The 27,621-nt window shown below is 52.0% G+C and overlaps 2 protein-coding genes across 9 annotated transcripts in view; one reads left to right on the top strand and one right to left on the bottom strand.

Moving 5' to 3' along the window:
* Window positions 1-15,149, bottom strand: part of AK8 (adenylate kinase 8) — a 156,535-nt gene extending 141,386 nt beyond the window's left edge. Inside the window, exons 1-4 of one of the 5 annotated variants that reach the window (XM_054500006.2) lie at window positions 14,270-14,370; window positions 13,845-13,941; window positions 11,229-11,313; window positions 3,003-3,052 (exon numbers count right to left, since the gene is read on the bottom strand). In XM_054500006.2, coding sequence (XP_054355981.1) covers window positions 3,003-3,052; window positions 11,229-11,310 — 132 coding nt within the window. In that variant the 5' untranslated portion in view covers window positions 11,311-11,313; window positions 13,845-13,941; window positions 14,270-14,370. Of the gene's footprint in view, window positions 1-3,002; window positions 3,053-11,228; window positions 11,316-13,844; window positions 13,942-14,269; window positions 14,415-15,053 lie in introns of those variants that run through there. The other 4 variants (XM_054500004.1, XM_054500005.1, XM_054500007.1 and 1 more) reach the window with 4 other exon arrangements.
* SPACA9 (sperm acrosome associated 9) lies at window positions 14,411-27,573 on the top strand. 4 transcript variants are annotated; one of them, XM_054500014.2, is made up of 5 exons: window positions 14,419-14,534; window positions 21,491-21,671; window positions 24,918-25,120; window positions 25,840-25,987; window positions 27,505-27,573. In XM_054500014.2, the coding sequence occupies exons 2-5, from the start codon at window positions 21,528-21,530 to the stop codon at window positions 27,514-27,516; spliced, it is 507 nt and encodes a 168-aa protein (XP_054355989.1). In that variant the 5' UTR covers window positions 14,419-14,534; window positions 21,491-21,527; the 3' UTR covers window positions 27,517-27,573. The 4 variants fall into 4 exon arrangements, with proteins under 4 accessions (XP_054355985.1, XP_054355989.1, XP_054355988.1 ...); XM_054500013.2 differs by lacking the exon at window positions 14,419-14,534 and adding an exon at window positions 14,938-15,112; XM_054500010.2 differs by having other exon boundaries at window positions 14,411-14,534; window positions 25,840-27,573.
* The last annotated feature ends 48 nt before the right edge of the window (window positions 27,574-27,621 follow it).

Below are 27,621 nucleotides of genomic sequence, written 5' to 3' on the forward strand. Positions count from 1 at the left end.
GGTTGGCCATGGGGAAGCACAATTATTTCCAGCTGGAGGACGGCCACCAAGGGAGACCCACCCATAAAGTACCTGCTGGCCTAAGAGCCCTGCTCATAGCATCTCTTCTTCTACCAGCATGGACTTAAATGAAGTGGAAAGACCTACAGGCAGGCTACATTTTAGCTGCCCTTGACATGCTTTCCAAGCTCTGTGGACCATGAGTTTCATCTCAAGGAAGACTCAGAACAGGAACTTTGAGGACAGAACCTGAGGATGGGTAACAGCCCACACTCGGTGTTCTTTTTTTTTCTTAAAGATTGGGAGCTGGCATGTGCTGGTCAATGGGATGTTTAGTTCTTTGATAATTACTCTGTAGTCTATAAGGGAAGCCTAAATTTTAAGGAAGAATAATGATCTAAAACATTCTTGACACCAAAATTGTGCTGATGACTATTTCAGCCTCAAGATGGTTCTGAAGGCCCTTCCAGGGCCCGGGGCTGGTGTGAACCTTCATTCTTCCTGTTCCTTCATTCATCCCCCGCCAACCAGGAGTCTTCATGGCCACGTCTGAGCTCTGTGGCCTCACTGAGCCCTCACTGCACACCTCTCAACAGAGATGACTGTGCCTGGGACACCCGAATAGCTAGCCCGGGCAGATCCCTCTTTCTGAGGATTTGTCTTTGAAGCTGCCTTTGTGGGTGGTGAGAAACCTCAATGACAGCATTGGGAAGAAGCCCTTTTTGACTGTACATCATATCATCAGATCTGTGTGTCTCCAAAGGGCACTCAGGAGTGGGGACAGCAATTCACCAAAAGGCTTGTTGCTGAAACACCAGCTGCCAGGGCCTGATCTCGACAGAGAAGACAAACTCGATCACTTCAGCCATGCTGGGACTTGCCGAAAGCAGGTCTCTGCGCTCTGAATCTGCTCTGCCCAGCAGATTCCTACCAGTGACCAGAGAAGAGCTAGGACAGGACAAAGCACAGATGGCCCCGAATTCAAATGTCAAAGACAAAAGGAAAGCCTCCCACTGAGCAACCAGACTCTTCCAGAAAAACGAGTTCAACAAGCTTGTCTGTCTAAATGCAGGATCTGTCATCCTCACTCCCAATGTCAGAATTACCTGGGGAGTGTGTTCTAAGTACTACCTTTTTGGGGCTCTGCTCCAGGAGATTCTGATGAGGTTGGTCTGCAGGGGACTCCAGGAACCTGCATTTTTCATAGCACCCTGGAAATGCTAATGATCAGCAGGTCTGGGAATCCCTGGCTTCTAATTGTGAAACAGCAAAATGGTTGGACTCAGGTGGGTCCTGCAGAAAGGCTTGGAACCCTACGACCTGATATGGAGGAATCTAATAGAAAAACTATAGACCGACAGAAGGATGAGCAGATGGACAGATGAGTTGAACAGCTATGCTAACTCCAAAAGCATAGCAGATGCAGGTTAGTTTGTGCAAGGATCAGTCATTTTAACTCCTTTTCAGAAGAAAGCAAGGTGCCAGTTAAACCGGGGAACAGCCTGCCCCATCCCGTCCATGACACATGCTCACAGCGATGATATGGTCACGGAGGAAGGGTTTGCTGATGTTCACCAACCAGGCTTTTAAAAGGTAAAAAGGGTCCCATCTTGGATGAATGAAATTTTAACATTTTTGGCACTTAAAAATGGACCTTAGGCTGGGCACAGTGGCTCACGCCTGTAATCCCAACACTTTGGGAGGCCGAGGATCACGAGGTCAAGAGATCAAGATCATCCTGGCCAACATGGTGAAACCCCGTTTCTACTAAAAATGCAAAAATTAGCTGGGCATGGTGGCGGGGGCCTGTAGTCCCAGCTAGTCGGGAGGCTGAGGCAGGAGAACTGCTTGAACCCAGGAGGCGGGAGATCACAGTGAGCCGAGATCGCACCACTGCACTCCAGCCTAGCAACAGAGGGAGACTCTGTCTCAAAAAATAAAAATTAAAATTAAAAAATAAAAATAAAAGGTAAAAAGGGTACCATCTCAGATGAATGAAATTTTAACAGATTTTTGGCATTAAAAATGGACCTTAGGCTGGGCGTGGTAGCTCATGTCTGTAATCCCAGCTCTTTGGGAGGCTGAGGTAGGCGGATCACCTGAGGTCAGGAGTTCAATACCAGCCTGGACAACACAGTGAAGCCCCATCTCTACTAAAAATACATAAATTAGCTGCGCGTGGTGGTGCATGCCTGTAGTCCCAGCTACTCGGGAGGCTGAGGCATGGGAATCACTTGAACCTGGGAGGCAGAGGTTGCAGTGAGCCCAGATTGCACCACTGCATTCCAGCCTGTGTGACACAGTGAGACTCTGTCTGAAAAAACAAAAAAGGACCTTAAAGATCGAAGCCACAGATAAATGAAGCACACACCACCAGTCTCTGGACATTCACTGTCCAGAGACTGGTGGTGTGTGAAAAAGTGTGGGCGAGGTGGGCCCAGGCATTTGCTGTATCTTCAAAGATGTATTTTCTTTAAAATGGGGAGAGAACAAACAAAGCAAATACAGCAACATGTTAAATTTGCATAAAATCTGGGAGTTGGGTACGTGAATATCGATGGTACAGTTTGCTGTGCTTTTCTGATTCTTTTAAGTATTTCACAATTAAAATGCTCAGAGTAAATCTTAAGATTCCAAGTCAAAGTCTATGAAATGCATGTACTGTTGGACCCAGCACGTGTACTGCTGGAAACGTACCCTGAGGATATAACGAAGGGTGAGCAAGGAGAGCGTGTATGCAGGCCAGAAAAAGCCCAGGAAGGTGTCTTGAAGCATGTTAAAGGAATGCTCATCTCTGGATGGTCAGGGAATTCTATTTTTGGTCTTTTGTAGTTTCTAGGTTTTCTGCTACGAATACACACTACCTTTTGTAATAAGAAGGAGGAGAAGGAAAAGAAGAAAAGCTCAGTTACGCTACAAATTCACAAAGGTGCAGTCTCATTCCAGCTCTGGAGGATAAACGAGATATTACAGCATCACAACACTTAATATGATACACTTACTATCGTTGTTTTCCCCGAGGCAGGTGGACCTAATATTATAATCCTGGGCACTGTGGAACAAAAAGATTTGAATGTCACCACTCAACATGACAAGCAGCCTCCCACGCCTGCGGTACTCGGGGTGTACTTATTTCTTTCCTCCCTAGATTTCATTTTCTGCCAGTGACACGGCCATTTGTAACCCAGCAGCTCAGAGACACTCTTGCCATGGAACGCATTCTCTGTGTTTAGAGAGGTAAGTGATCACCGAGATGGTTTATTCTTCTACCTCCAAGGGGACACAGACATGGTAACTTGTTTACCAAACTCATAAATATCCAGAACAATTGGGATTTCAAACACCATAAAGCATTTTAAACAGGGACTTTGTCTCAGGAACGCTCTCTCCAATAAGGCTGTAATTTATGCAAATTGACATTAGAAGCTTTTCTTTATGTTTATGCCTTTTTATTTAGCGAACTGTGTTCCCCATGTTTTTACAGAGGGAAGTAATGGGAAAAGCCTGGAGCGTATGGGCCAGATTTATAAAACTCGAGAAAGGAAAGTCTGTTTTCAAAGATGGGCATTTCTATGCAAATGAAAAACACTGGCAGCTTGTTTCATTTTAGTCCTGGCTGGTTTTGATCCCACAGAATTCCTAACCCAGGCTACTGACAAGAGTGTGATATGAACCACAGGCTCCTGAACCTGTGACCGAGAGTCTGGCCTCACCCGGCAGGTGAAGCTCCGGTGGCAGGCCCAGGCCCTGGCCATCGTGGAAGCTGGGAAGCATTTTCAGCTTCTGGGGTGGGAGCCAGGGCAGAGATTCCGTGGCCCTTTCTCTGTTCTAGGCCTGTAACCTGGGGCAAGGCCTCCCAGGGCCCTCCCCGTGGGGAGAGAAGCCACTGCCGGTGGAAAAACTGCTTGCAGGACAACTCTGGAAACAAGGCGGCTTTGAGGACAAGTGGTCAGGTGAGAGGATGAGGTGAGACAGAGCTAGAGTGGCTGCTGGCGATGGGAAAAGAGCTGACCAGCATGGTGAGAAGGGTGCAGGAAGGCATCACACTGGGTTGAAATGAAGGGAACAGCAGTGGGGTCTGGACAGATGCATCCACACTGCCTGCCTGCTCAACACCATCTTGATTGGGCCAGCTGTCCCTCTCCTTGTGGGAAGCCGGTAACCTTGGCCTGGCCCCTGACCCAAGGTGACAGATGAACAGATGTCCACTGCAACTCACATGAGCCTCTAACGTCTGCATGAGAGCCTATTCTGGCTGGGCTTCCAGGAGGGAATCTCATCTCAGCAGAGGAGAGAGGTGCTGTATCTTCTAGTTTGGAGGCAGACACAGAAAAGGAACTAGACATCATCCTTTTGGCCAGCAATGTAGTGGTTAGCACATCTACACCCAGCTGGCTGCTTGGGTTTAAATAGATCTTTGCCCAAAATCATGGCACCTTCTCATTTTTGGAGGAAGTCAAGGTAACTCACTGAATGATCCTTTCCTTTAACCTCAGAAGCTGTGGACCTTCTTTTTCTCCTTATGGCTGTTCCCTCCACGTTCCTGCCTTGCCACCTGTCATTTCCCATCAGGAATGTCCTCCCTTCCCAGCACCCAGCACCCCCAGCCTCCCACTCCTTCTCCCTCTCCGAGATCCTTGTTCTCGCTCCCTGTGGAGGCCTGTGATCAAGTGACGGACTGCTGCAGCCTTCCACGTTGGTGAATGTCAGCCCGCTACTGAGAAACAGGTAGAGTTGCTGTCCCCACAGGAAGAGAAGCTCCCAAGGGCAGAGACCGAGTCTTATCCTCCTGGATCACCCCCATGGCGGCCAGAACTGTGAGGAGCCACACACAGTGACCTTCGGGGCCACCTCCTTGGCCATCCCCATCTCGTCCTGTGGTCACTGTTTGTCACCTTTGTCACCACCATTACTACTGCCTTACAGAGGGCCCCCTCTGCCAGTCAGCATGTTTGGGTACAAGTGCAGAAACTGAATGCAGCTGAGTCAAGAAGAAAAGGGGATTGATTGCTCACACCTGTAATCCCAGCATTTTGGGAGGCCGAGATGGGCGGATCACTTGAGGTCAGGAGTTCGAGACCAGCCTGGCCAACATGGTGAAACCCCGTCTCTACTGAAAATACAAAAACTTAGACAGGTGTGGTGGCACACACCTGTAATCCCAGCTACTCGGGAGACTGACACAGGAGAATCACTTGAACCTGGGAGGTGGAGGTTGCAGTGAGCTGAGACTGCGCCACTGCACTCCAGCCTGGGCAACAGAGCAAGACTTCGTCTCAAAATATCTATATTTATATCTATGTCTATCTATCTATCCATCTATCTATCCATCTATCTATCTATCTATCCATCCATCTATCCATCCATCTATCCATCCATCCATCCATCCATCCATCCATCCCAGCGTGGCTCACAGAGTCCTGCACAGGCTGGGGAGCCAGGCCTTCAGGGCTACCCCACAGGAACAACACCCCAAGCAAGGCCACCAAATGGGCTGGGGAGACACCAGACATTGCAGCCCGTGCCCATGATGCTGCTGTCACATGTGGGCACAGTGCCGCCATCAACCATGCTGCCCTTCCACCCAGGAAGTAGGCCCTGCGGAGCTGCCAGAAAGTGCTCCGGGTCCTGCCTGTGACTCTGATTCTGGACTGGCCTGGCAGGTGAAGCGCTGGTGGCGGGCCCAGCCCTGACTGTCATGGAAGCTAGGAAGGTGTTTTCAGCTCCTGGGGTGGGAGCCAGGGCAGGCGTTCAGCGGCCCTTTCTCTGTTCTAGGCCTGTGGCCTGGGGCACGGCCTCCCAGGGCCCTCCCTGTGCGTGAGAGAAGCCACTACAGGAAACAGTGTGGGAAACACTGCTTGCAGGACAAGTGTGGAAACCAGGTGGCATTGAGGACACATGGTCAGGTGAGAGGACGAGGTGACACGGGAGCCAGAGTGCCATGGGAGGTTTGTGGGGAGGAGTGGCAGGGAGAGTGGTCAAGGGTGGAGGAGCCTTGGGCCATGAGGCAGAGGGCTCATTTGGACCATGGAGAGAGCGCCCGCTTGACCAAAGTCTGATGAGGGAGCAGTGGGGAACCTGGGTCCACTCTTGCACCATCGCCTGCTGCCTGTCCAGGGCTCTGACCACAGGCCCTGCTGAAGCTCCTCCAAACACAGATGAGGCCCAACAGGGCTCAGGGCGCCCAGAGCCCAAGGAAAGGGGAGATGCAGCTTGGCAAGGGCCTTTGGGGAGCGAACCTGACTCCTGAGTCACACATTCGCCTGAGAGTTCCCGGGCTGAGGGCTGCAGGGGAAACCCTCCCCTTCCAGGTTCCTGTAAGTGGCACCCAAATGGTACACGTCTATGAACAGACTTTAAAAGGGGAACATCCACGGTCTTTCTCCTCACCTAATTTCTCCCACACATTTATGTGATTAATTTCAGTTTCTTAAAATCTAACACCTTGAAACTCCAGCCCTGCTCATGAGTAATTATTTATAAACAGTGTCATAAAAGGCTGCTTGACTGCCAAGAGTAATCAACTTCTTCCAACCACTTCAAAGGAAATCAAAAAACCTTTCCATCCACAGATCCTTTTGAGGTTTAACTAGGAGCATGATTTAAAATTCACAAGAAAACCCTTAGGTATTGGAGCTCTAATACACAGCTTTCTTGGACAAACGTTTGATAAAAAACGAAACATACCATTATATACACCATCGCCTGCTTTAATATTGCCCAGGGCTACTGTAAATGCTCACTTTGTACTAAATCTGCCTTTCTGGCGGCGAAGGGGCTGCCAGCCCATGTGCCGGGGCTCCCTCTGCTCCCTCGTGTGCTCGCTCACCGGGATGAGTCTGGGGCCTTCTTTTCCTCTACACCAGTCACCAGGCATGTCACTGTGTGTGGCGGTTAACCCCAGGCCCAGTAAGAGGAAGGGTTGAGGTCCTAGCTATAGTTACCCCAGGCTGCTGCATGGCTGGAAGGGGGCACAATGATCTGACACACCAGCCCAGGGGAACAAAAACATACACTGGATGTCATGGGCCTCTCCAAGCCTCCCGTACTCTTCTAGGACACATGAGGATTGGGCTTAGCTGATTCGAGGCTTCTCCCACTCCTAGAAAAGTCACCTGGGCGGCCAGGTGTGGTGGCTCATGCCTGTAATCCCAGCACTTTGGGAGGCCGAGGTGGGTGGATCATCTGAGGTCAGGTGTTTGAGACCAGCCTGGCCAACATGGTGAAATCCCGTCTCTACTAAAAATACAAAAGTTAGCTGGGCGTGGTGGCGGGTGCCTGTAATCCAAGCTAGTCAGGAGGCTGAGGCAGGAGAATCACTTGAACCTGGGAGGCGGAGCTTGCAGTGAGCTGAGATTGCGCCATTGCACTCCATTTCAAAAAAAAACAAAAACAAAAACAAAAACAAAAAAAAACAGAAAAAGAAAAGAAAAGTCACCAAGCAGGGTAGTCTCCCCTGTCTCCCTTCCTCCTTCCCATTTTTGCTTCACTTGTCCGCAGAGGCATGGGCAAAGAGAGGGAAACCCATGGGTGTCACTCTCTTCTTTCCATTTCAGTGGTTGGGGCTTGAGCCAAAGGACAAAATGTTCCAACATCCATAAAAGCCACCAGCTGAGGGCCTGCGGTGGAGTGCAGGGCTGTGGGAAACAAATGAACTCTCCAAAACAGTGGTTCCTGGGACCCAGTGACTCGACTCCCTGAGAGCATCTGGGCAAAAAGCTGGACTCAGCTGTTCAGGAGGACAGACCCCCCAGCTGGAGGCTGGCCCCCAGCTAGAGACGGCACGAGGCAGGTCTGGATCCTAAGCCTCTGCTCGAGAACAACGGAGCAGGTGCAGTGCAGAGAAAGGAGCAAGGGCTCCGTGGAGGGAGCTTCGGGAAAGCCCCAGACTTTCGGATGAAGGGAAAGGGGCGCTAAGGAGGATGGGAGGAGGAGACAAAGGGAGAGAGGCGGCAGCAGAGGTGGCTGTACAGCCAACATCAACTGCACTCCATCCAAACCAGAAAGATGATGTTTAAAATTCTGATGAAGTGGATAGTTTGACATTGAAAATTAAAGCTGCACACAGAGGAGCAAGATCAAAACATAAAGAGATGATTGAATCTGCCTCAAATTTCTTGAAATTCAAGGTTCTTGAGCTTTTAGGCTGGGGAACTAGGTAAGCCTTGAAGTAGCAGTTTAAGAACACAGAGGGCCAGGCACAGTGGTCCATGCCTGTAATCTCAGTGCTTTGGGAGGCCAAGGCAAGAGGATCGCTTGAGCCTAGGAGCAGGGACCAGCCTGGGCAACATAATGAAACCCCATCTCTACAAAAAATTTTTAAAAATTAGTCAGGCGCAGTAGCGTGCACCTGTAGTCCCAACTACTCAGGAGGCTGAGGCAGGAGAATCACTTGAGCCTAGGAGGTCAAGGCTGTAGTGGGCTGTAATCTCCCCACTGTACTCCAGCCTGAGCAACAGAGACCCTGTCTCTAAAAAGAAAAATAAGAGGGAGAAAAGAAAAAAAGAGAAGAACACAGGGCATGCAGGATTTTCAAACTAACAGTAGAAATGTCAGTGCAACCTAATTTATGAGAGTTCAAGTGGTTACATTATTATCAAGCACATTTTTTTTTAGATAGAGTCTTACTATGTTGCCCAAGCTGGAATGCAGTGGGTATTCAAGATGCAGTCGTGGCACCATGGTCTCTAACTCCTAGCCTCAAGTGATCCTCCTGTCTCAGCCTCCCAAGTAGCTGGAGCTACAGGTGCACCACCACACCCAGCTTTCAAGCACATTTTTTTTTTTGAGAGAGGGTCTCACTCTGTTGCCCAGGCTGGAGTGCAGTGGTGCGATCTTGGCTCACTGCAACCTCCACCCCCTGGGTTCAAGCGATTCTCCTGCCTCAGCCTCCTGAGCAGCTGGGATTACAGGTGTGTGCCGCCAAGCCTGGTTAATTTTTGTATTTTTGTTTTGTTTTTTTTTTTGAGACGGAGTCTCGCTCTGTCGCCCAGGCTGGAGTGCAGTGGCGTGATCTCTGCTCACTGCAAGCTCCGCCTCCTGGGTTCACGCCATTCTCCCACCTCAGCCTCCCCAGTAGCTGGGACTACAGGCGCCCGCCACCACGCCCAGCTAATTTTTTTTTTTATTTTTAGTAGAGATGGGATTTCACCATGTTAGCCAGGATGGTCTCGATCTCCTGACCTCATGATCTGCCCACCTTGGCCTCCCAAAGTGCTGGGATTACAGGCGTGAGCCACCGCACCCAGCCAATTTTTGTATTTTTAGTAGAGATGGGGTTTTGCCATGTTGGCCAGGCTGGCAAGCACAATTTTTAATTTAGAAAAATATATTAAGCTTTTTACTAGTGGAAACTCGACATCATATTCCTGGAAGCTGCTACCCATGGTGCATCAGGGATTTCCCATTCCTTCAGCCACTACTGACCAGACCAGAGTTTCACAGCTTCCATCTGGGTTAACCAAACACGTCCATTTCACAAACGAGGAAAGTGAGGCCAAAGAGAGCCACGATCTCTCACGTCTCTACATTTTAAGATGAGTGAGCTGCAGGGTCCCTGACAGTGGGGAGGGAGGTGGGGGGATGGCAGGACAGAGGACTGTGCTGCACTGCACTTTCCACTCGCTCTTGGTTGACTTTTAGTCTTACTTTGTTTTTACTTTACTTTTACTTTAGCTTTTACTCGGCTCTTATCTCACTTTTACTTTGTTTCCTTTTGCTTTGCTTTCCCTTTGCTGTCCATTCTTTCTCTGGTGGCGGTATGAGATAGCTGCGTGGGGGCAGAGATGCTCTCCGCAGCCCTGGAATAACAGAGCTCAGCAGCACTCAAGCTCCCAGCACCCACTTAGCCTCAGGGTGAGGGCAGGGGGGAATGCAGGAACTTCCTCCTCTCGCAAATGGGAGTCAGGGAGGCCTGGGGGCGAGCCTAGGTCTGCAGCAGTAAGGACTACTCAGGAGCGCAGGGTAGGCTTAACACCCACCCTAAGAGCAGGTGATGAATCTGGGGAGACAGAACCTCCCACCTGTACCATGTAATAAACAGCCAGCCAGAGAAAGGAGGTCTCTAAGAGTCACTGCAGGGCAGAGTAAACTGCACCAGGAAGGTGGGGTTGGGGAGAAGGCAAATCGGACACGGGGAAGGGGGTCCCAAGGCCATCCCAGCACCGCACCACCCCTGCCTGGGCATATAGGACACTCAGTCAACATCCGCTGAACAAGGGAAATGTCTAGTGAATCAGCCATTTGCACCTAACCAGAGGCTCAGAAAAGGGCCTTTTTGTTGGCCCTTTGTGGGGTCTCTCTCTGTACCTGCCTGCCTAAGTCCATGCAGTGGCATCGGGACCCAAGATTCCCTTACTCTGCTGCTCCGCAGCCAGGCCTGGATGCGTCAGGACCTGCATGCGGGGCACAAGGAAAAGGCTTGGAACCTCCTCTCTTTCTTGTTTTTAACTACCTAGTGTCATTTCTCACCTTGGGCCTTCTGAACCTCCACACAGGGCATCTCTGGCCTCTGGCCTCAGCTGTACCAAGCGCTAATTTCACTGGTGTGCTGGTAGCTCCTTCAAAGCAGCTAATGCTCCAATGAAAGAAACATAAAAGCTCCAAGACATCAGTCCTCCCCAACAGCTCACAAGGGACAGGACTGATCCTCCACTTGGCAAATGGACCACGGAGTAGAGTGAGGGGCCTTCCTTGAGTGAGCGCCTCCCTCCTCCCCGGTTCTATGCTCCAGCCTTGGGTCAGGCTGACCTGCACCGGCCAACTGCAAAGGTTTGGGGAGCTCGGAAACTCATTAACAGGCTCCGATAATGAGACCATCGGAAAAGTCCAAGAGCTTGCCTGTCTAGGTAGACCAGAAACCAAACTTACACCTGACAAGTGGAGTGATCAGAGAGCTGAAACCCAACAGGCGACATCAGATAGGGCAGGCGAAAACATTAATAATTGATTCCATGGGTCATTCTGGAGTTTTCATTTTAATAACTTGGCAAGAGAATTTTTGTAAGTTGTGCTCCAAAAGAAATCAAAGCATTTTTCAATGAACCACCACCTCAAGTTGATGAAATCCCTCTCTTCTGACCTCCCTTCAGACACAGGTAGGACAGAATGGTGCTCAGCTCTTCTCGGGATGGGGCAGGGTCCCTGGAGAGGAGGAGGAGGAGGAGGCAGAGCAGTCAGGGAAGAAGGGGAAGGGGGAGGGGAGGGGAAGAGCCCCAGCCAGTGCTCACCATTGTCGTTGTCTCTATGCAAGTGCTGGATCATGAAGGGGATGGGATCCTCGGGCTGGTGGATCAGGAGTTGCTCCAGCATGTTCTGTGGGTGCAGGGCAGACACCCAGGTGGTTAATATCTGCAGGGGCACCTGGTCACCATAGATACCAGGTATGGGGCCTGCTGTCTCCACTGCACCCCACCAAACATGCCTTCAACCTGGGACCCAGCCACCGCCCCAGCTGGCATCTGCTTGGGTCCCCATGAGCAGAGGCATGAGGGGGGCCACGTGGTGCTGCTGCAGAGGCACCTATGGGGAGGCAGAAGTAGAGGAGTCTCGCCCCTGATTCAGAGCAGGCAGTCCAGGGCTCTCTCCCCTGGGGCCCTTTGAGCTTCCCAGATGAGCCTTCTCCAAGTTCTCAAGCATCACCATTCCCCTCAGAGCCTTAGCAGATACTGTTCCCTCAGCTTGGAAGCTTCTTCCTTGGCCTCATCCTGGCTAACTTCTGCTGTCTCAGATGTCAATGGGAACACACCTTCTTGAGTATGTGCACTACGTAAATATGTCAGATGCTCCTGCACCTGCCTGCGGGCATTGCCCTGTTCCATGCCTTACCCTGTCCCTACTCACCAGGCCACCATCCCCCCGGCAGGCCATGGGTTCTGTGGGCCTCCTTGTCTGCCTAGAGCCTTGGCACCCCAATGCCTGGCAGTCATAGCAGATGCCCAGCGCAGATGTTTGCTGGGGAACATGACCGTCACCACTAACTGTGTCTCTCCAGAACGGAAGAGAATGTTACCAGCCAGATTTCTAAATAGTCCTGGGATATTCTGGCCATTTCGTCCAATCAGGCAAACATATCAAGAGAAAGCAGCTTCTGGGGTTGCAGAACCCTAGGCAGAGAAATGAGGAGGAGCTCATAGCAGCTGTGCTGCTGCAATAAGGGGCATCCTTCAGCCCCAGGGACAAGGAGGGAGGGGCTGTAGCCCTCTTGGAGTGAAGGGCGTGTAGGGCAGGGAAAAGAGCACCCAGCCGTGAGAAGTCTTGGTTTCAGCCCCACTGTATCTCATCAGCAAGTCCCTTCCCTTCTCTAGTCCTCAGCTTCTCTGCCTGTTCAGTAGCACAGCTGGAGTGAATTCATGTTTGTATATCACTGGTGCGACGGAATGAGATGATTTTAGATGGTTCACACATAAATATTTTACATTTCATGTTTAAATCATTGTGTATTTAATGTGTATTAGAAAAATAAGTACATCAAATCAATAATTTCAAGGATATCACTTAGGACAAGGCAAAAGCGGCTATTTAATTTTTTAAAAGGGGAGTTGATTTAAACAAGTGATTAGTTTAAATGGAGGTGCAGTAGTGGTTATGCAAATCTGTACATGTGACACAACTGCACAGAACTGTATGCACAACAAAAACATCAATGCAGGTAAAAATGGAGGAAATCCAAACAAGGCCTACAGTCCAGGTAATCCTATTGTACCAATGCCAGTTTCCTGGTTTTGACAATGTGCTACAGTTATGTTAGATGTTATCACGGGGGCAATGTGGGAGGGGAGACCAGAAATCCATACTATTTTTTAACTTCCTGTGAATCTAACATTATTTTAAAATCAAAAGTATAAAAAATGGAAATGGTCAAAAACATGGAGGGAATACACAGATGACTAAGGACTGGAAATACTGGACTGAAAGCTTTCTTGTTGGGAGGCCGAGGCAGGACTGTTTGAGCCCAGGAGTTCAAGACCAGTCCGGGCAACATAGCAAGACCTCGTCTGTTCTAAAATTAAAAAAAAAAAGATTAGCCAGGTATGGTGGCCTGCACCTGTAGTCTCAGCTACTCTGGAGGGACTAAGGCAGAAGGATTGCTTGAGCCCAGGAGTTCAAGGCTGCAGTGAGCCATGATTGTATCACTGCACTCCAGCCTGGGCAACAGTGCAAGACCCTGTTTCAAAATCAATAAAAGCTTTTCTGGGCAATTCCTCCAACAATCACTGTGGAAAACACACCAGGTTCTCTAGAGCAGACAACAGGGCTCCAGATGCTCCCCCATTCTGCCCTGACCTGCTGACTTCTGACCCAGCTAGCTATTTTATTTGTGATTGGCCACTCAAGCAGTTCTAGGAATCTCTTGCTCTCCCTCTATCAGTTAACACTTTCCGAGGGAAATGTGTTTGATGGAGGTGCAGACACGGGTTTCTTTGTCTGGGCTCAGCTGTCTAGTGTGCAGGGCAGAACCTCAAATGACCACAGACACCACTATGCCCTCCATGCCATGCCCCTGGGGATGGCGTGTACCCTGGGAAGCAGACAAATGATCTGGAAACTGAGCTCCAGCTTCCCCTTGCCTCTCAGAACCTTTGAGTGGCTGAGAGTTCTTCCCCTCCAGCTCCGGAAAGCCTTGACCTCCACCAAGTGCAGAAGGGAAAACTGGGGCCCCGGCGGGGATGGGGCCTCGCCCAAAGTCACACGGTGAGCCGGGGGCCCAGTCAGGCCTGGAGCCAGGATGAGAGCTTCGGAGCTGCCGGGGACGTCTGGCCCTGAGGAGGAGGGACCAAGGTGGGACATGGGAGGCGGCCCTCTCCGAGGATGGAGATGCCAGCTTGAACTCGGACAATGCCCACCTCAGAAACCTGGGCTGAGAGGCTCCCCACAAATTCGACAGATGGTGATTGTCAGCGCCGGGAGAGCCCCTGGGAGACCACCTCTTGCAACCTGGCACTTCACAGGTGGGGAAACCGAGAAAAGGAAAGGACGTGGTTCCAGACCATAAGGCCCGCTGGCGGCACAGCCAGGACAAAATCCCGGCTCGAGTGGCCCCCTTCCTCCCCCTGGGTCCGCCTGAGGCAAACCCGGGCAGGGCTAGGGGCGTCCCCAGTTCGAGGGCCCCCTCGGGGTCACGGCGACACACGAATCGGACATCCCGAGGTGGGCTGCTTCGTGGGCGCGCGACTCGGCCCCAGCTGCGGGTCCTGGCCGCGCACCCGACGTCGCAGTGGAGGCTCCCGAGCCGCCGCCAGCGTCGCGACGGGCAGGGGTGTCCGGTCACCTGCATCAACTCGAAGATGTGGTTCTCCTCCCCGTACTGGGGCATCTCGGGGGGGATACGGTGCGGGGCGGTAGTCGCGTCCATATAGCCGTCTCGGCTCGCCGCTCCCTAGTAACTGCGTCGCTAGGGCCGCCGCGCCCACTGCGTCATCAGCACGCGCCGCGGCCCCGCCCTGCAGGCTCCGCGCCGGGCCCAGATACCCGAGCCTTGGTCGCGCGAGTCGCTCCCCCACGGACCTGCCCGGCTGACGCGCTCTGCGGCTCGGGCAAGTTCTTTCCCCAACCCCGGCCTCGCTTTTCCCATTTGCGCATCTTAGCGGGGGACACCCTCAGGTGGCTTCCAGCTGGGCCTGCTCGTATCTGAGACCCCCGACGAAACCCAGAAGGGGCAAGTAGGCCCTCCGAAGGGACGGGAGGCAGACCCTGCTTCTGGTTCTGTCAGTGCTCCCCGGCCCGGCTCCCTGTGCCTCAGTTTACCCATCTTTAAAATAGAGACGCGGGAATAAATGTGGGGGAGGGTGTTTGAAGGGGGAGGGGCGTCTATGAGATGGGCCGGAGGTTCGAGGATCGGGTGGAAATCCTCAGCCTAATTCCTAGCGTCGAGCCCCGGTAGACCCCTCCCGGCTCCCCGGCTCTGGCCAAGCCGCCAAGTGACCCGATTGCTATGGCACCGGCGGTAACAATCAGGCCCGCGGCCCCGCCCCTTCTCGCCCGACCTCCCCACCCACCCTCGCCTCCCGAGTCCTGGGACGGGCCTCCCCACCCTCCGGGGCACCGACACTCACGGAGTCACTCCAGCTTCTGGGTGCTCCGTGGAGCGAAGAGCGCTCTAGGACAAGCAAGGGTAAACAGGAATGAGTGTGGGTGGGCCCACTCGGAGCCCACCCCGGCCTCTGGGTCAGAAACTGGAAGCTGGGGTGGAGGAAGGAAAGATGGAGAGGTCCGGAGGATGGAGGGGCCTGCACAGCTGTCTCGGGGTGGGGGCGAGGGGAAGGTTTGCGCTGGAGACGGAGCTTTTCGAGTCGTGTGAATTCCCAGTGGTACGGGGCAGCTTGATATTTTATTAGTCGCAACACTGAATTGGGAGCTCTAGCTCTTGTCTGTTGCCGTTAATAGTAGGAGCTATAAGAGTTTGTTGAACCCTTAACTTTGTGCTCTCGGCAAAACTCTGTTGTCTCTGTACCTTATGGAGAGGGAAAATGGCACGGGCAATGCAGACAGCCCCAGATTCAAGTCCTGGCTCCACTTCTTACTGTGTGAGCTTGGCAAACTCTCTGCTTGCTCCGTGCCTCACTTTCCTCCCCTGTGAAGAGGGAACTGCTGAAGGATTTCAGGAGCTAATGTATTGGAGAGTAACTGGCATGCAGTAAGCACACAATATATGGGGCTACTATTAGTAGTAGTATCTCATTTAATCGTTCCAACAACCCTGTGAAATAGGCACCTTCATTCCCATTTTACGGATGAGAAGTTGGAGGATTAGAACAATGAGGAGTGGTTGGCTGGGTAACTTTGGGTGAGTCACTTCCCCTTTCTGGGCTTCTTTCCTCATCAGTTGTTGATCATCCAGCCTTAGAACCAGAAGGCCTCTTGAAGAAGAGGGTAATCCAAACTCTCTCATTTGACAGATGGATAAACTGAGGCCCAGAAAAGGGAGAAATCCTGGCTAGGGCCACTGGTTAAATCGGGCAGAGCCAGGGCATGAACTCTGCATCCAGGTTCCAGCTAAAGCCCTTTTCTACCAGCCACCAGTCCAGAGACATGCCCTCCCAACGTAAAAGCCAGCACTGTTGCCTCTTCCCCTCCAAACCGCTTCCTCAAAGTGTGTACACCTTGGTAGGCTTGTCAAACCCAACTGTAAAGATAGCTGGGGAAGAAAAGGAAGCTGCCTCCCCCTGAGCAAAGAACACAACAGCCATGCCTGCCATTTGCACTGGAGAGGTTTGGTTTGCTTCCTGGACATTTCTGAAATGACTTGCCTTTCTCCTCATTTATTTTAAGCCCTAGGCACTTTTCCTACCATGATTTAATCTTCTTTAGCAGCCTGGAAAAATACAAATCAATTAAAGCCTAAAACCTATGGGTAATCACTTTTTTCCTCCCCCCTCCCCCAGATCGAGAAGTGCCCATCCCCTGTGCCTTTCATCCACACTAATTTGGCCGCAGTGGCTCTCGTTCAAGGGACGATCACTTCGGATAACTTATTACAGCTCCTCTCATGACATTCCTGGCGTGCATGTCACAAGTTGCTAGGATCAAGAACGGAGTCAGTTTTGCTCTCAGCGGTTCTTGGGGCCACCAGCCAAGGTAGTGCTGTATCCCTGGAGGATTTGACAGCCCCAGGAAGCCCCAAGAGGGTGACAGGGAGCTGGGCACACAAAGGGCAGCCCCCTGAATGTTTAGTCCTCCTTGCTTTGGGTCAAGGAAAAGGGAAAGTCTAGTGGTCATGGAAGTGAGGCCTAGGGCTAGGGCTCTAGCCAGTGGCTGAACCCTAGAGAGGTCAGGCAGCTCTTCAGGCCCTTGGCTTTCCCTATCCTCACCTCCACAGTCAGTCTGATGTCTGTTGTGTTTGTCTCTAAGTACAACCAAGGAGAAAGGGAGGAGGAAGGAGGGAAGGAGGAGGAAGGGAGGGATCCAAGTTAAGAGCCCAGACTTTATAAAGCCAGGCAGAGCTGAGCAAGAAGTCCTGACTTGCCCATTCCTTATCTAGCCTCGGCTTCCTAATCAGGATAACCATGGTACCTGGCTCTAGGGCCATGGTGAGGACTTGAGCTAACACATATCCTAGAGCCCCATCACGTGACCCGTGCTGTTCTTAGAAGGACTGGAGTGAGCCACCCTTCTTCAGGCCAGGATCTCCTTGAGGGCTGGAGCACAGCCCCAGCTGTTCCAGCACCATACCCACCCTCCTCCTGCAAAGGCCCCTGCTGCAGACGGTGGCCCTTTGTTCTCCAGGTTCCCACCTGCTTCCCTGCTTTATTTCCTCCTTATCTAAAATGCTGTTCATTTCACTCTTCTGCATGGTCTGCCTTCCCCTGTGAAAGATGAACTCCTCCAGGGCAGGGAGTCTTGTTGGACACCCCAGCACCTGAATAGTGCCTGGCACACAGTATGAACACACAGGTGAATGAATGCATGAAGTGCTTTTCACCCCCTTGGCTTAGAAGCCTTCTGCTGTTCTTTCAAATGCTTCACCTGACACTGGGGTCCCTCAGCCTGACTCTGTCCACTGTCCTCTTCTGCACCTGCTTACAACAGTCCCACGTCCCCACATACTGACCTCTAGCCCAGGGTCCCACCCCCACTGCACGCCTGCCTCACCTCTCCACAGCCTCCTTCTTCTCAAGTCCGGGTTCAAACATCCCCTCCTCCAGGAGGTCAAGCCCTTAGCAGTTCCTGCTGCTTTTGAGGTACACACCATGCCTGTGATGGTGTCCCCTGCCATTGCACACACATGCTTCAGCCACAGTAGCGTTGATGATTCTGATGATGGCACCACCACATTCCGGGCCCCATGGTCCACGCCGTACACCCCTGGTCTCATGTCAGCCCACCCCAGGCTGGGAGGCTGCTGCACACTGAGGCTTAGGGAGGATAGGCAGCTTGCCCAAGGTCAGCAAGAAGAGGTGGAACCAGGATTTGAATCCAGGCCTCTGTGACTCCGGGGCTCCAGCTCCTTTCATGACATTCCTGGTGTGCATGTCACAAGTTGCTAGGATCAAGAACAGAGTCAGTTCCTGTCAACCACTACCAACCACAGCTCCCACCATGATGAGGGAAAAGCCAGGCCAAAAGGGCACCGCCCCTTCTCCCTGGAACTCCACCTATGTGCTCTCTCTCACTTTTCTGGAGCTTCACCTTTGAGTCATTTGTAAGCCCTGGGCCAAGATTAGGGCAAGGCAAGTGATGCACCCTCAGCACAAAACTTAAGGGAATGCCAACAATTCAATCATTGAGGTGGATGTTTTTCACGTTTTAATGCAATATATTTTAAAAATCAAAAATAATGCCTAAAATCCATTTAGAATAACATGTCAAAAATTTAAGTAAAGGTAGGCTCAGTGTTATTGATTTCTCCTTTTGCCTCAGGCCTCAATATGGCAAGGTGCAGCAATCTTTTTTTTTTTTTTTTTTTTTTTTGAGACGGAGTCTCGCCCTGTCGCCCAGGCTGGAGCGCAGTGGCACTATCTTGGCTCACTGCAAGCTCCGCCTCCTGGGTTCACGCCATTCTCCTGCCTCAGCCTCCTGAGTAGCTGGGACTACAGGTGCCTGCCACCACGCCTGGCTAATTTTTTGTATTTTTAGTAGAGACGGGGTTTCACCGTGTAGGCCAGGATGGTCCCGATCTCCTGACCTCGTGATCCATCCACCTTGGCCTCCCAAAGTGCTGGGATTACAGGCGTGAGCCACCGTGCCCGGCCAGCAATCTTTTCTTTACAAATTCTGATGTTGCCAGCTCATGCTCCTAATCCTAGCACATTGGAAGGCTGAGGTGGGAGGATCGCTGGAGCCCAGGAGTTCGAGACCAGCCTGAGCAACATAGGAAGACCCCATCTCTACAAAAAAAAAAAAAAAGAAAAAAAGTAGTCAGGCATGGTGGCACGTACCTGAGGTCCCAGCTACTCAAGAGGCTGAGGCGGGAGGATCACTTGAGCCCAGGAGGTCAAGGTTTCAGTGAGTCGTGATCACACCACCACACTCCAGCCTGGGTGAAAGAGCAAGACCCATTCTTTAAAAAACGTTTTTGGGGCTGGGTACAGTGGCTCATGCCTATCATCCCAGCACTTTCGGAGGCTGAGAAAGGCGGATCACTTGAGGCCAGGAGTTGAAGACCAGCCTAGCTGATGTAGTGAAATTCCATCTCTACTAAAAATACAAAAAATAGCCAGGTGTACACGTGGCACACACCTGTAATCCCAGCTACTCAAGATGCTTTTTTTTTTTTTCTTTGAGACAGGGTCTCACTGTGTCACCCAGGTTGGAGTGCAGTACTGCAATCATGGCTCACTGCAGCCTTGACCTCCTGAGGTCAAGCGCTCCTCCTGCCTCAGCCTCCCAAAGTGCTGACATTACAGGTGTGAGCCACTGCACCTGGCCTATTTTCATCTTGATTGCCAAGTTTTTTGGCGCCTCCTTAAGTTTTGCATGGAGGCAAGTGCCTCCCTCACCTCACCCTAGTTGGGCCTGGGTGAGCCGGACACCATGGGAGGCGCACCAGGAAACCACTGTGCATGAGTCAGCATGTCTGCTCCAAGGGGCAGGGACCAGCCAAGGATATGGCAGGTGTCAATAAACCATGGACCCCCCCCATCTCATTCCCCACCTTCAGCTCTCCTTTCCATAGGAGGCTGAGCTGGAAAGAGGCCCCTGCCCTGCCTGCCCTGGCCCAGGCCCACCCCCAGGGGAGCTGCAACTGTCCCTGTGTCTGTTGACAGTCACAGTGCTGTGGCTCTGCTACAGAAGCATACTCTCTTGTCTTTCCAGGAGACCCACTCAGTGGCTCTTAAGGTGGCTCCTCTAAGGCAGCCTTGCTGGCTTTTGGCTCCAGGGATAGAGGCTCCATGGCTGGGCTCCATCTTGCTAAAGGGCCTCTTCCCCAGCCTCCTCCAAGTTCTCTGATTTACCACACCCATCATCTTGCGGAGGCCATCTCCTGGTCTGTTCTTGTGTTTCCTTTCATTCCTCTGATGCCATCTCCTCTTGCATCAACTGGGATGCTCCCCCTACCCCGCCTCTTCTTTTTTTTTTTTTTTTTTTTTGAGTCAGGGTCTCACTGTGTCCCCCAGGCTGGAGTGCAGTACTGCAATCATGGCTCCCTGCAGCCTTGACCTCCTGGATTCAAGCTGGACCCCCAGCTCCAGCCCTGCTGGAGCAGCAGAAAGAAATATTTCCCAGCCCCGTCTTGTTATTCCCATCCACCTGGGACCTGCTTGGAAGCTTGGAATGTGCCTTCCCTGCCCCAGTCCATGCTAAATGTTCTGGCCCCTTCCATCTCCAACATCTCCCTTGGACTGGACCTGACCTCAGCACAGCCTTCTCTGACCCCTGCTCATGTGGGGACACGTTTGAGCCTGGCCTTTGTTCTGGAGGCAGTGGAGGGGCAGCCGAGTGTGGCAGCACTGACGATGCTGGTTAGACGTAAGGAAGCCTAGGACCCAGGCTATCTTGGGCACAAATTTGCTGTGACACCCTGGGCAAAACCTTTCCCTCTGAGCCTCACTTTCCCCGTAGCAGCTCAAGGGAATTGGTTTTCTAAGTCCCTTCCAGCTCTAACGTGATAGAAATCTGTGGTCTGGAGCATTTTGCACTCACTCAACAAAATTATGATGTCATGGAGCACACACCCACAGACTTTTCTGCTCACAGGAGGATTGTAGATGCCCTATGGACCACCCAAATCACAGCAGGGACAGTCTGTGAGGCGCCAAGAGAGAGCCCTCCCCACAGCCTCCATGTTACTGATCATGGCATTCCAGCAGTTAACAGGGTCAGGGAGCAGTCCACTAGCTACCAGCCCTGCCCTGAGAATGCACAAACCTGACACCAAGGCTCCTGCCCCCAGCCCAGAGCAGGCAGACTCACATCTTCTCAAACCAGACAGTCTAGTATTGATTCTTCTCCCCGCTTAATCCATGGGAAGGAATTCCCAGACTTTCCCACCAGTTGCAGAGCGGCAGATGCTTTAAAATAATTTAATCCAAACTGATAATCTCCTGGTTTTATATCCTGTGGCATATCCCTTGATCCGAGGTTTTGCTCTTGCCACAGCGAGGGATTGGAGGCTGTGTGTGTACATGCGTGCATGTGTGTGTATGTATGCATGTGCCTGTATGTGTGTATGCACATGCATGTGTGTGCGTGTGTGTGTGTGTGCGTGCGTGTGTGTGTGTGTGTGTGCGTGCATGTGTGTAGATACCCACATCTGGAGAAACAGAACCAGAGAAACTGTCCACAGCTGAGGGAAGAAGTCACATTTCATGGCAAAGAATGTGTTCATGGAGGGTAAATTTCGAGGTCAGGCTCAGCTGTGTCATGGACAGCCTGGGGGGTCTGCACAAGTGTGCAGCCTCCCAGGGCCTCACTTTTTCTGTGGGGAGGCGCTCACAAGGCGCTCCAGTGAGAGGGGCCATGGGTATGCCTCTCCCCTGACAGTCCTTCCCTCCGGAGCTGGATCCGAGCATTGGGTCCCAGGACCTCATCACTATCCTCTTTCTCCCCACAGATTCCTCCTATCCTGTAAATGACCACAGAGGAAGACAATGAATGAGGTGAAAGAATCCCTTCGCAGCATCGAGCAGAAGTACAAGCTCTTCCAGCAGCAGCAGCTCACCTTCACCGCCGCTCTGGAGCACTGCAGGGAGAACGCCCACGACAAGATCCGGCCCATCTCCAGCATTGGACAGGTGGGGCTCCCGACCCCCACCCCGGCCGAGGGGCAACAAGCCCAGTCCCCTCTCATGAAAGATGAAACCACTGGGGCCCAGAGAGGGGAAGGACATTTGTGCCAGAATCAGGACCCGGACCCAGAACCTAAATGATGGAATGAGTCCTTCATTCGTTTCTCTACCAAATATGTAAGTGAATAACAACAGCAGTTAAAGAGGCGGGTTTAAGACTCAGCCGGCCAGGGCTTAAGTCCTAGCTCTACCATGTGCCACTGCTGTGATCTCAGGCCAGTGACTTCACCTTTCTGTGCCTCAGTGTCCTCATCTGTGATGCAGGTTCAGTGGTCACCCATAGAAAACTGGGGATTTACTGGTGACCAGAGGGATCCTGTCCCTCTCATCAGATTCCGCTGGGGGTTGAGGAACTGTGGGATGCCAAGCACACTGCCAGGTGCTTTCGCAGATGTTTTTATTTAACCTGCATCTCCTCCAGGGTTAGCTACTGTCCAGGTTTGCTCTGCAGGACTTGGAGGCCTCAAGACCAAATGAGCCTTCTAGGAAGTTAGGGGCTGGAGCTGCAGTGCAGTTAGGAACACACACAGGACAGCCCTTCACAGCTTGGAGGGAGTCAGCTTGTGGAAGGGTAACTGCCCCAAGATAGGTAGGAACAGGCGCAGGGCTCAGAACTGCAGAGGAGAAACAGGCTTGGGAGGAACAAGCAACCCTCGCTGGCAGCATCCTTTAAAAACTTTTTTTCTGGCCAGTCGCGGTGGCTCATGCCTGTAATCCCAGCACTTTGGGAGGCCGAGGCAGGTGGATCACGAGGTCAGGAGTTTGAGAACAGCCTGACCAACATGGTGAAACCCCACCTCTACTAAAAATACAAAAATTAGCTGGGCGTGGTGGCGTGCGCCTGTAATCCCAGCTACTCAGGAGGCTGAGGCAGGAGAATTGCTCGAATCTGGGAGGTGGAGGTTGCAGTGAGCCGATATTGCACCACTGCACTCCAGCCTGGGCAACAGAGTGCGACTCCGTCTCAAAAAAAAAACAAAAACAAAAACAAAAAAAAGAAAAACTTTTTTTCTACTTTTGGTAAAATGTTTCCTCGATTTTTTAACTCAAAAAATGTTAAATGTAGAGGCCGGACGCAGCAGCTCATGCCGCTAATCCCAGCACTTTGGGAGGCCGAGGTGGGTGGATCACTTGAGGCCAGGAGTGGAGACCAGCCTGGCCAACATGGTGAAACCCCATCTTTACTAAAAATACAAAAATTAGCCAGGTGTGGTGGTACGCACCTGTAGTCCCAGTGACTCAGGAGGCTGAGGCAGGAGAATCGCTTGAATCTGGGAGGCAGAGGCTGCAGTGAGCCGAGATCGCACCACTGCACTCCAGCCTGGGTGACACAGCAAGACCCTGTCTCAAAAAAAAAAAAAAAAAAAAAGTTAAATGTACAGAAAAGGAGCACCCATATAACCCTCACCCAGATTCACCAACTTGTGACATTTAGCCAATTTAGCCATATTTGCCCATGCATGCAGCCCCTGAGCTATTGGAAAATAAACTTCCTCTTCTGTAAACCTGGACTTCGGGGGAAAAAAGAAAAGAAACTGCCTACATCCTTTTTAGTCCATCCTCCAGAAGTTTCAAAAGTCAACAAGTGTCCCTTCCCAGAATCTACATCAATGCGTAAGGGAGTGGCCTTCTTGCCTTAGGTTCAACCGAAGGCTCTTGGTAAACAGTGGCCTTGTGTTCTGAGTTGCCTCTCACCCCTCCCATGTCCTCCCTGAACCAGAAGTGTCCAGAGGTTCCCTGCACACCGCCCCCCACCCCTACACTGCTCTGTTGTAGTTACACCGTGGGGCAGGTTCCTCCTCCTCGACCCCCACAGGTGCCTTTGTGGGTATGTGTGTCAAAAGCCTCTCCCCCTTACAAAGCTGCTTGTGCCTGGCAATCCTTGGGAAGAAACCACTTCAGATTGTTTGGGGAAACATCCCTTAGCAACAAAAAGACAAACAGTTACAGCAAGAAAACCCTGATTTAGATGTAGACCTTTGTGGGTGCTGGAGGAGGTGATACCTGCATCTGTCATCAGATTGTGGAGAGTAGAACCATCTGACTATGAAATGGGTCTGTTCTTCTGGCCTGGACCACAACCAGTTCCTCCCTAGCACAAGATCAGACCTCCCGCTCTGGCCCAGCCTTGGATGCAGTCACTGGGTAACTCCATAAGCTCCACTTACTGGCCTGCCCCTCTTTCTCCACCTTGTGAACACAGTACGGCTGAAGCCCAAAGGATTCCAGTCCCTGCTGTTTCCTCCTCAGTATGGGTGGCCCACGCTGGCATTTCTCACAATGAACCCTCTATAAGTGGGATGACAGGCACTGTGGCATTAAGTCAGGGGGCAGCCCCCTTTTGCTTTAGGCGGTGGTTGGTTCCGGTGGCACGGGGACAGGTGAGGGGTAGGGCACGGAGCCACTGAGCCGGAGACAACATCCAACTAAGCCACTGGTGCCCTGGGCGGGTTATTTCACCTCTCCAAACCTCCAGTGCTCATGTCATGGTACTCATCTGTAAAATGAGAATTTTAAAAGGTACCTACTCAGTGTGTAGGGTTTAGATGAAGACAAGTGAGAGCAGGCCTGTAAAGCATTTTGCATGGTGCCTGGAACACTTGATTTTATATCTATCTATCTACCCATCCATCCATCCATTTAATTAAATTAATTTTTTTTTTTTTTGAGATGGCGTCTTGCTCTGTTACCCAGGCTGGAGTGCAGTGGCATGATCTCGAGTCACTGCAGCCTCCGCCTCCCGAGTTCGAGTGGTTTTCCTGCCTCAGTGTCCCAAGTAGCTGGGATTACAGGCATGTGCCACCACACCTGGCTAATTTTTTTTTTTTCCTAGTAGAGATGGGGTTTCACCGTGTTGACCAGGCTGGTCCCGAACTCATGATCTCAAGTGATCCCCGCCCACCTCAGCCTCCCAAAGTGCTGGGATTACACGTGTGAGCCACTGTGCCCAGCCGATCCATTAATTTCATATCATCTGTCTACCTATCCATCCATCCATCCATCCATCTATAGAGAGAGATACCACTATATAAAGTGGTCTGTACCTTAAAATGCTTAAGTGTTACTTGTGTCTCCCCCATGAATCATGGAGGGTGGGAGAGAGTAGTGTGGGGGCTTCTGGACATTTGCACCATAAGCCAGCCAGGACCCGGGTTGGCATGTCCCCAGCTCATGTGGCGGTGGCCTTTGCAGGTGCAGAGCTACATGGAACACTACTGCAATAACTCCACAGACCGGCGGATTCTGCTCATGTTCCTGGACATCTGTTCAGAGCTGAATAAGCTCTGCCAGCACTTTGAGGCCGTGCACTCTGGCACCCCAGTCACCAACAACCTCCTCGAGAAATGCAAAACCCTCGTTAGCCAAAGCAATGACTTAAGCAGCCTCAGAGCAAAGTAAGTCCCTCTGATGCTGCTCTTCAGGCCCCGTGTGTGCCTGTGGGGAGGCCTCTGTCCTGCTTCTTTCCTGTTGCCTGGATCATGTGGCTCCTATTAGACCACCCTGGGCAGGAAATCCCAGTCTCCACTCATTTACTGGAATGACTCGGATTCAACGAAACCTTTTCTTTACAACCATCATAGACATGGCAGGACACCCAAGTGCCTCACGGGTGTTAGCACCAGGCAGGTGGAGAAGGGGGTGTAGAGCCCAGAGCAGTTGCCCCCAGAAGCCCACAGAGATCCTCACTGACATGCAAAGAAGTGGACACCAGAGCCGCCTCCCAGGGGCAGCAGCACTGCCACTGAGGGCTCCTCATCCTGACAGCCCGGGAGCCCGCAGCACAGTGGGCCAGAGCCTGGGGAAGCTCTGTAGATACCAGGGTGAGAAGAGCCAGAGGGATGAGCCAACCAGTTCTTCACCCCTAACCCAGGTTTCTACGGACCATGGGGCAATGGTTTGCATCTCCTGTCTTTCACACCAGAATTACCTGGGGCTTGTGGCACCCCAGGCCTGGTCTGCCAGAATCTCTGGGGACAGAGCACCTCAGCATGCTGTGTGTCCAGTTCTAAAGCCTCCCCAGGTGACTCTGCTGTGCCTGAGGTCTGGCAGCTGCTTGCCACGGCATGGCAAGTCCCGGGAGCATGGGCTAACCCAGCCCCCTGCCGTCCTGCAGATACCCTCATGATGTGGTGAACCACCTCAGCTGTGACGAGGCCCGGAACCACTACGGAGGCGTGGTCAGCCTCATCCCCCTCATCCTAGACTTAATGAAAGAATGGATCGCCCACTCCGAGAAGTTGCCACGCAAGGTGCTGCAGCATGTGAGTGAGCCCCAGGCGCGCCAGGAGAGCACCAGGGGAGCCGCTCGTCCTGCCCAGGCCATAGGCGCCCAGCCCGGGGCCACTAAACACAAGTGTAGACAGCTCACAAAAGGCAGCCTCAAACCCAGGGGATGTTCAAAACCACCCTGGAGGCCTCCTGGTGGGAAACTGTAACTCAGAGCCAGGAGCTCCGTCGGTAGAGAGCTTTGCTGTTTAATTTGGATTTTACTGGTTGGTCCTTTTTTCATTGGTACCCATGGTCCCTGTCACTTACTAATCCCAAGGGAATCAGCCAATATATTACTGAGACTTCTTCTCTCTCTTCTTGCTTTAACTTCTTTTTTTTTTGAGACGGAGTCTCGCTCTGTTGCCCAGGCTGGAGTGCAGTGGCGCAATCTCGGCTCACTGCAACCTCCGCCTCCCAGGTTCACGCCATTCTCCTGCCTCAGCTTCCCAAGTAGCTGGGACTACAGGCGCCCACCACCTCGCCTGGCTAATTTTTTGTATTTTTAGTAGAGACAGGGTTTCACCATGTTAGCCAGGATGGTCGCAATCTCCTGACCTCGTGATCTGCCCTCGTGATCGGCCTCCCAAAAGTGCTGGGATTACAGGCATGAGCCACAGCGCCCGGCCCTCTTGCTTTAACTTCTAACGTTTCCACTTCTAAGCATCAGGCTCTGTGCTGATGAAGAGGAAACCCACATACAGGAGTTGCCCAAACAGGATGGTGTGGTAGAGGGTCCCAGGAGGGCACTGAACTGTCACCTAGGTCCTCTTTGAGCCACATCTGGCTCCAGTGCCAGGCCTGTCCCTGGTGCGGGCTGCAGTTTTGCAGAGAGCGATCAAGCTGGAGACCATCTGCTCCTTGCCCCACCACCAGCCCCAACTGTAGGCAAGGCACATGCTGTTTGCGAGCCAGGGATGCTCCCCTCCAGGATGGAGTGGGGGTCAGCATGTGGAACTCAAGTGTGTTTATTTTTTTATTTTTTGAGGTGGAGTTTCACTCTGTCTCCCAGGCTGGAGTGCAGTGGCACGATCTCGGCTCACTGCAACCTCCACCTCCAGGTTCAAGCGATTCTCCTGCCTCAGCCTCCTGAGTAGCTGGAATTACAGGCGCCCACCACCCCCACCTGGCTAATTTTTATATATTTTTTTTAGTAGAGACGGGGCTTCACCATGTTGGCCAGGCTGGTCTTGAACTCCTGACCTCAACTGGTCCACCCGCCTCGGCCTCCCAAAGTGCTGGGATTACAGGTGTGAGCCACGGCACCCAGCCAGAACTCAGTAGTGTGTTTAGTTCTGCGGATCACAGCCAAAGGGGAATAAACTCACCTTTCCTTCTCCTTTACTTGGGAGAGGGAGACCATGACAGAAGCCAGAATTCTGATTTTGTGGCTCCTGAGCAAGGGCAATGACCTGGTTTTCACAGCATAGTTGAACCCCAAACATTGTAAAATGTGCCCTGGCTTCTGAGCTTGCCCAAAGTAATGTCTGACTGTTGGTTTTTCCCTTCACAGGGGACGACTTAGCTTCTGTATTGTTGCTTCCTCAGGGGCAGACAGTCAAGAATAAAAAGTATTCTGCCACCTCTCTGCCTGACTTGGTTTCCTGGGATTTATCCCTGAAAGAAAACC

This window comes from Pongo pygmaeus, chromosome 13, assembly GCF_028885625.2.
Source record: "Pongo pygmaeus isolate AG05252 chromosome 13, NHGRI_mPonPyg2-v2.0_pri, whole genome shotgun sequence".
Taxonomy (NCBI): domain Eukaryota; kingdom Metazoa; phylum Chordata; class Mammalia; order Primates; family Hominidae; genus Pongo; species Pongo pygmaeus.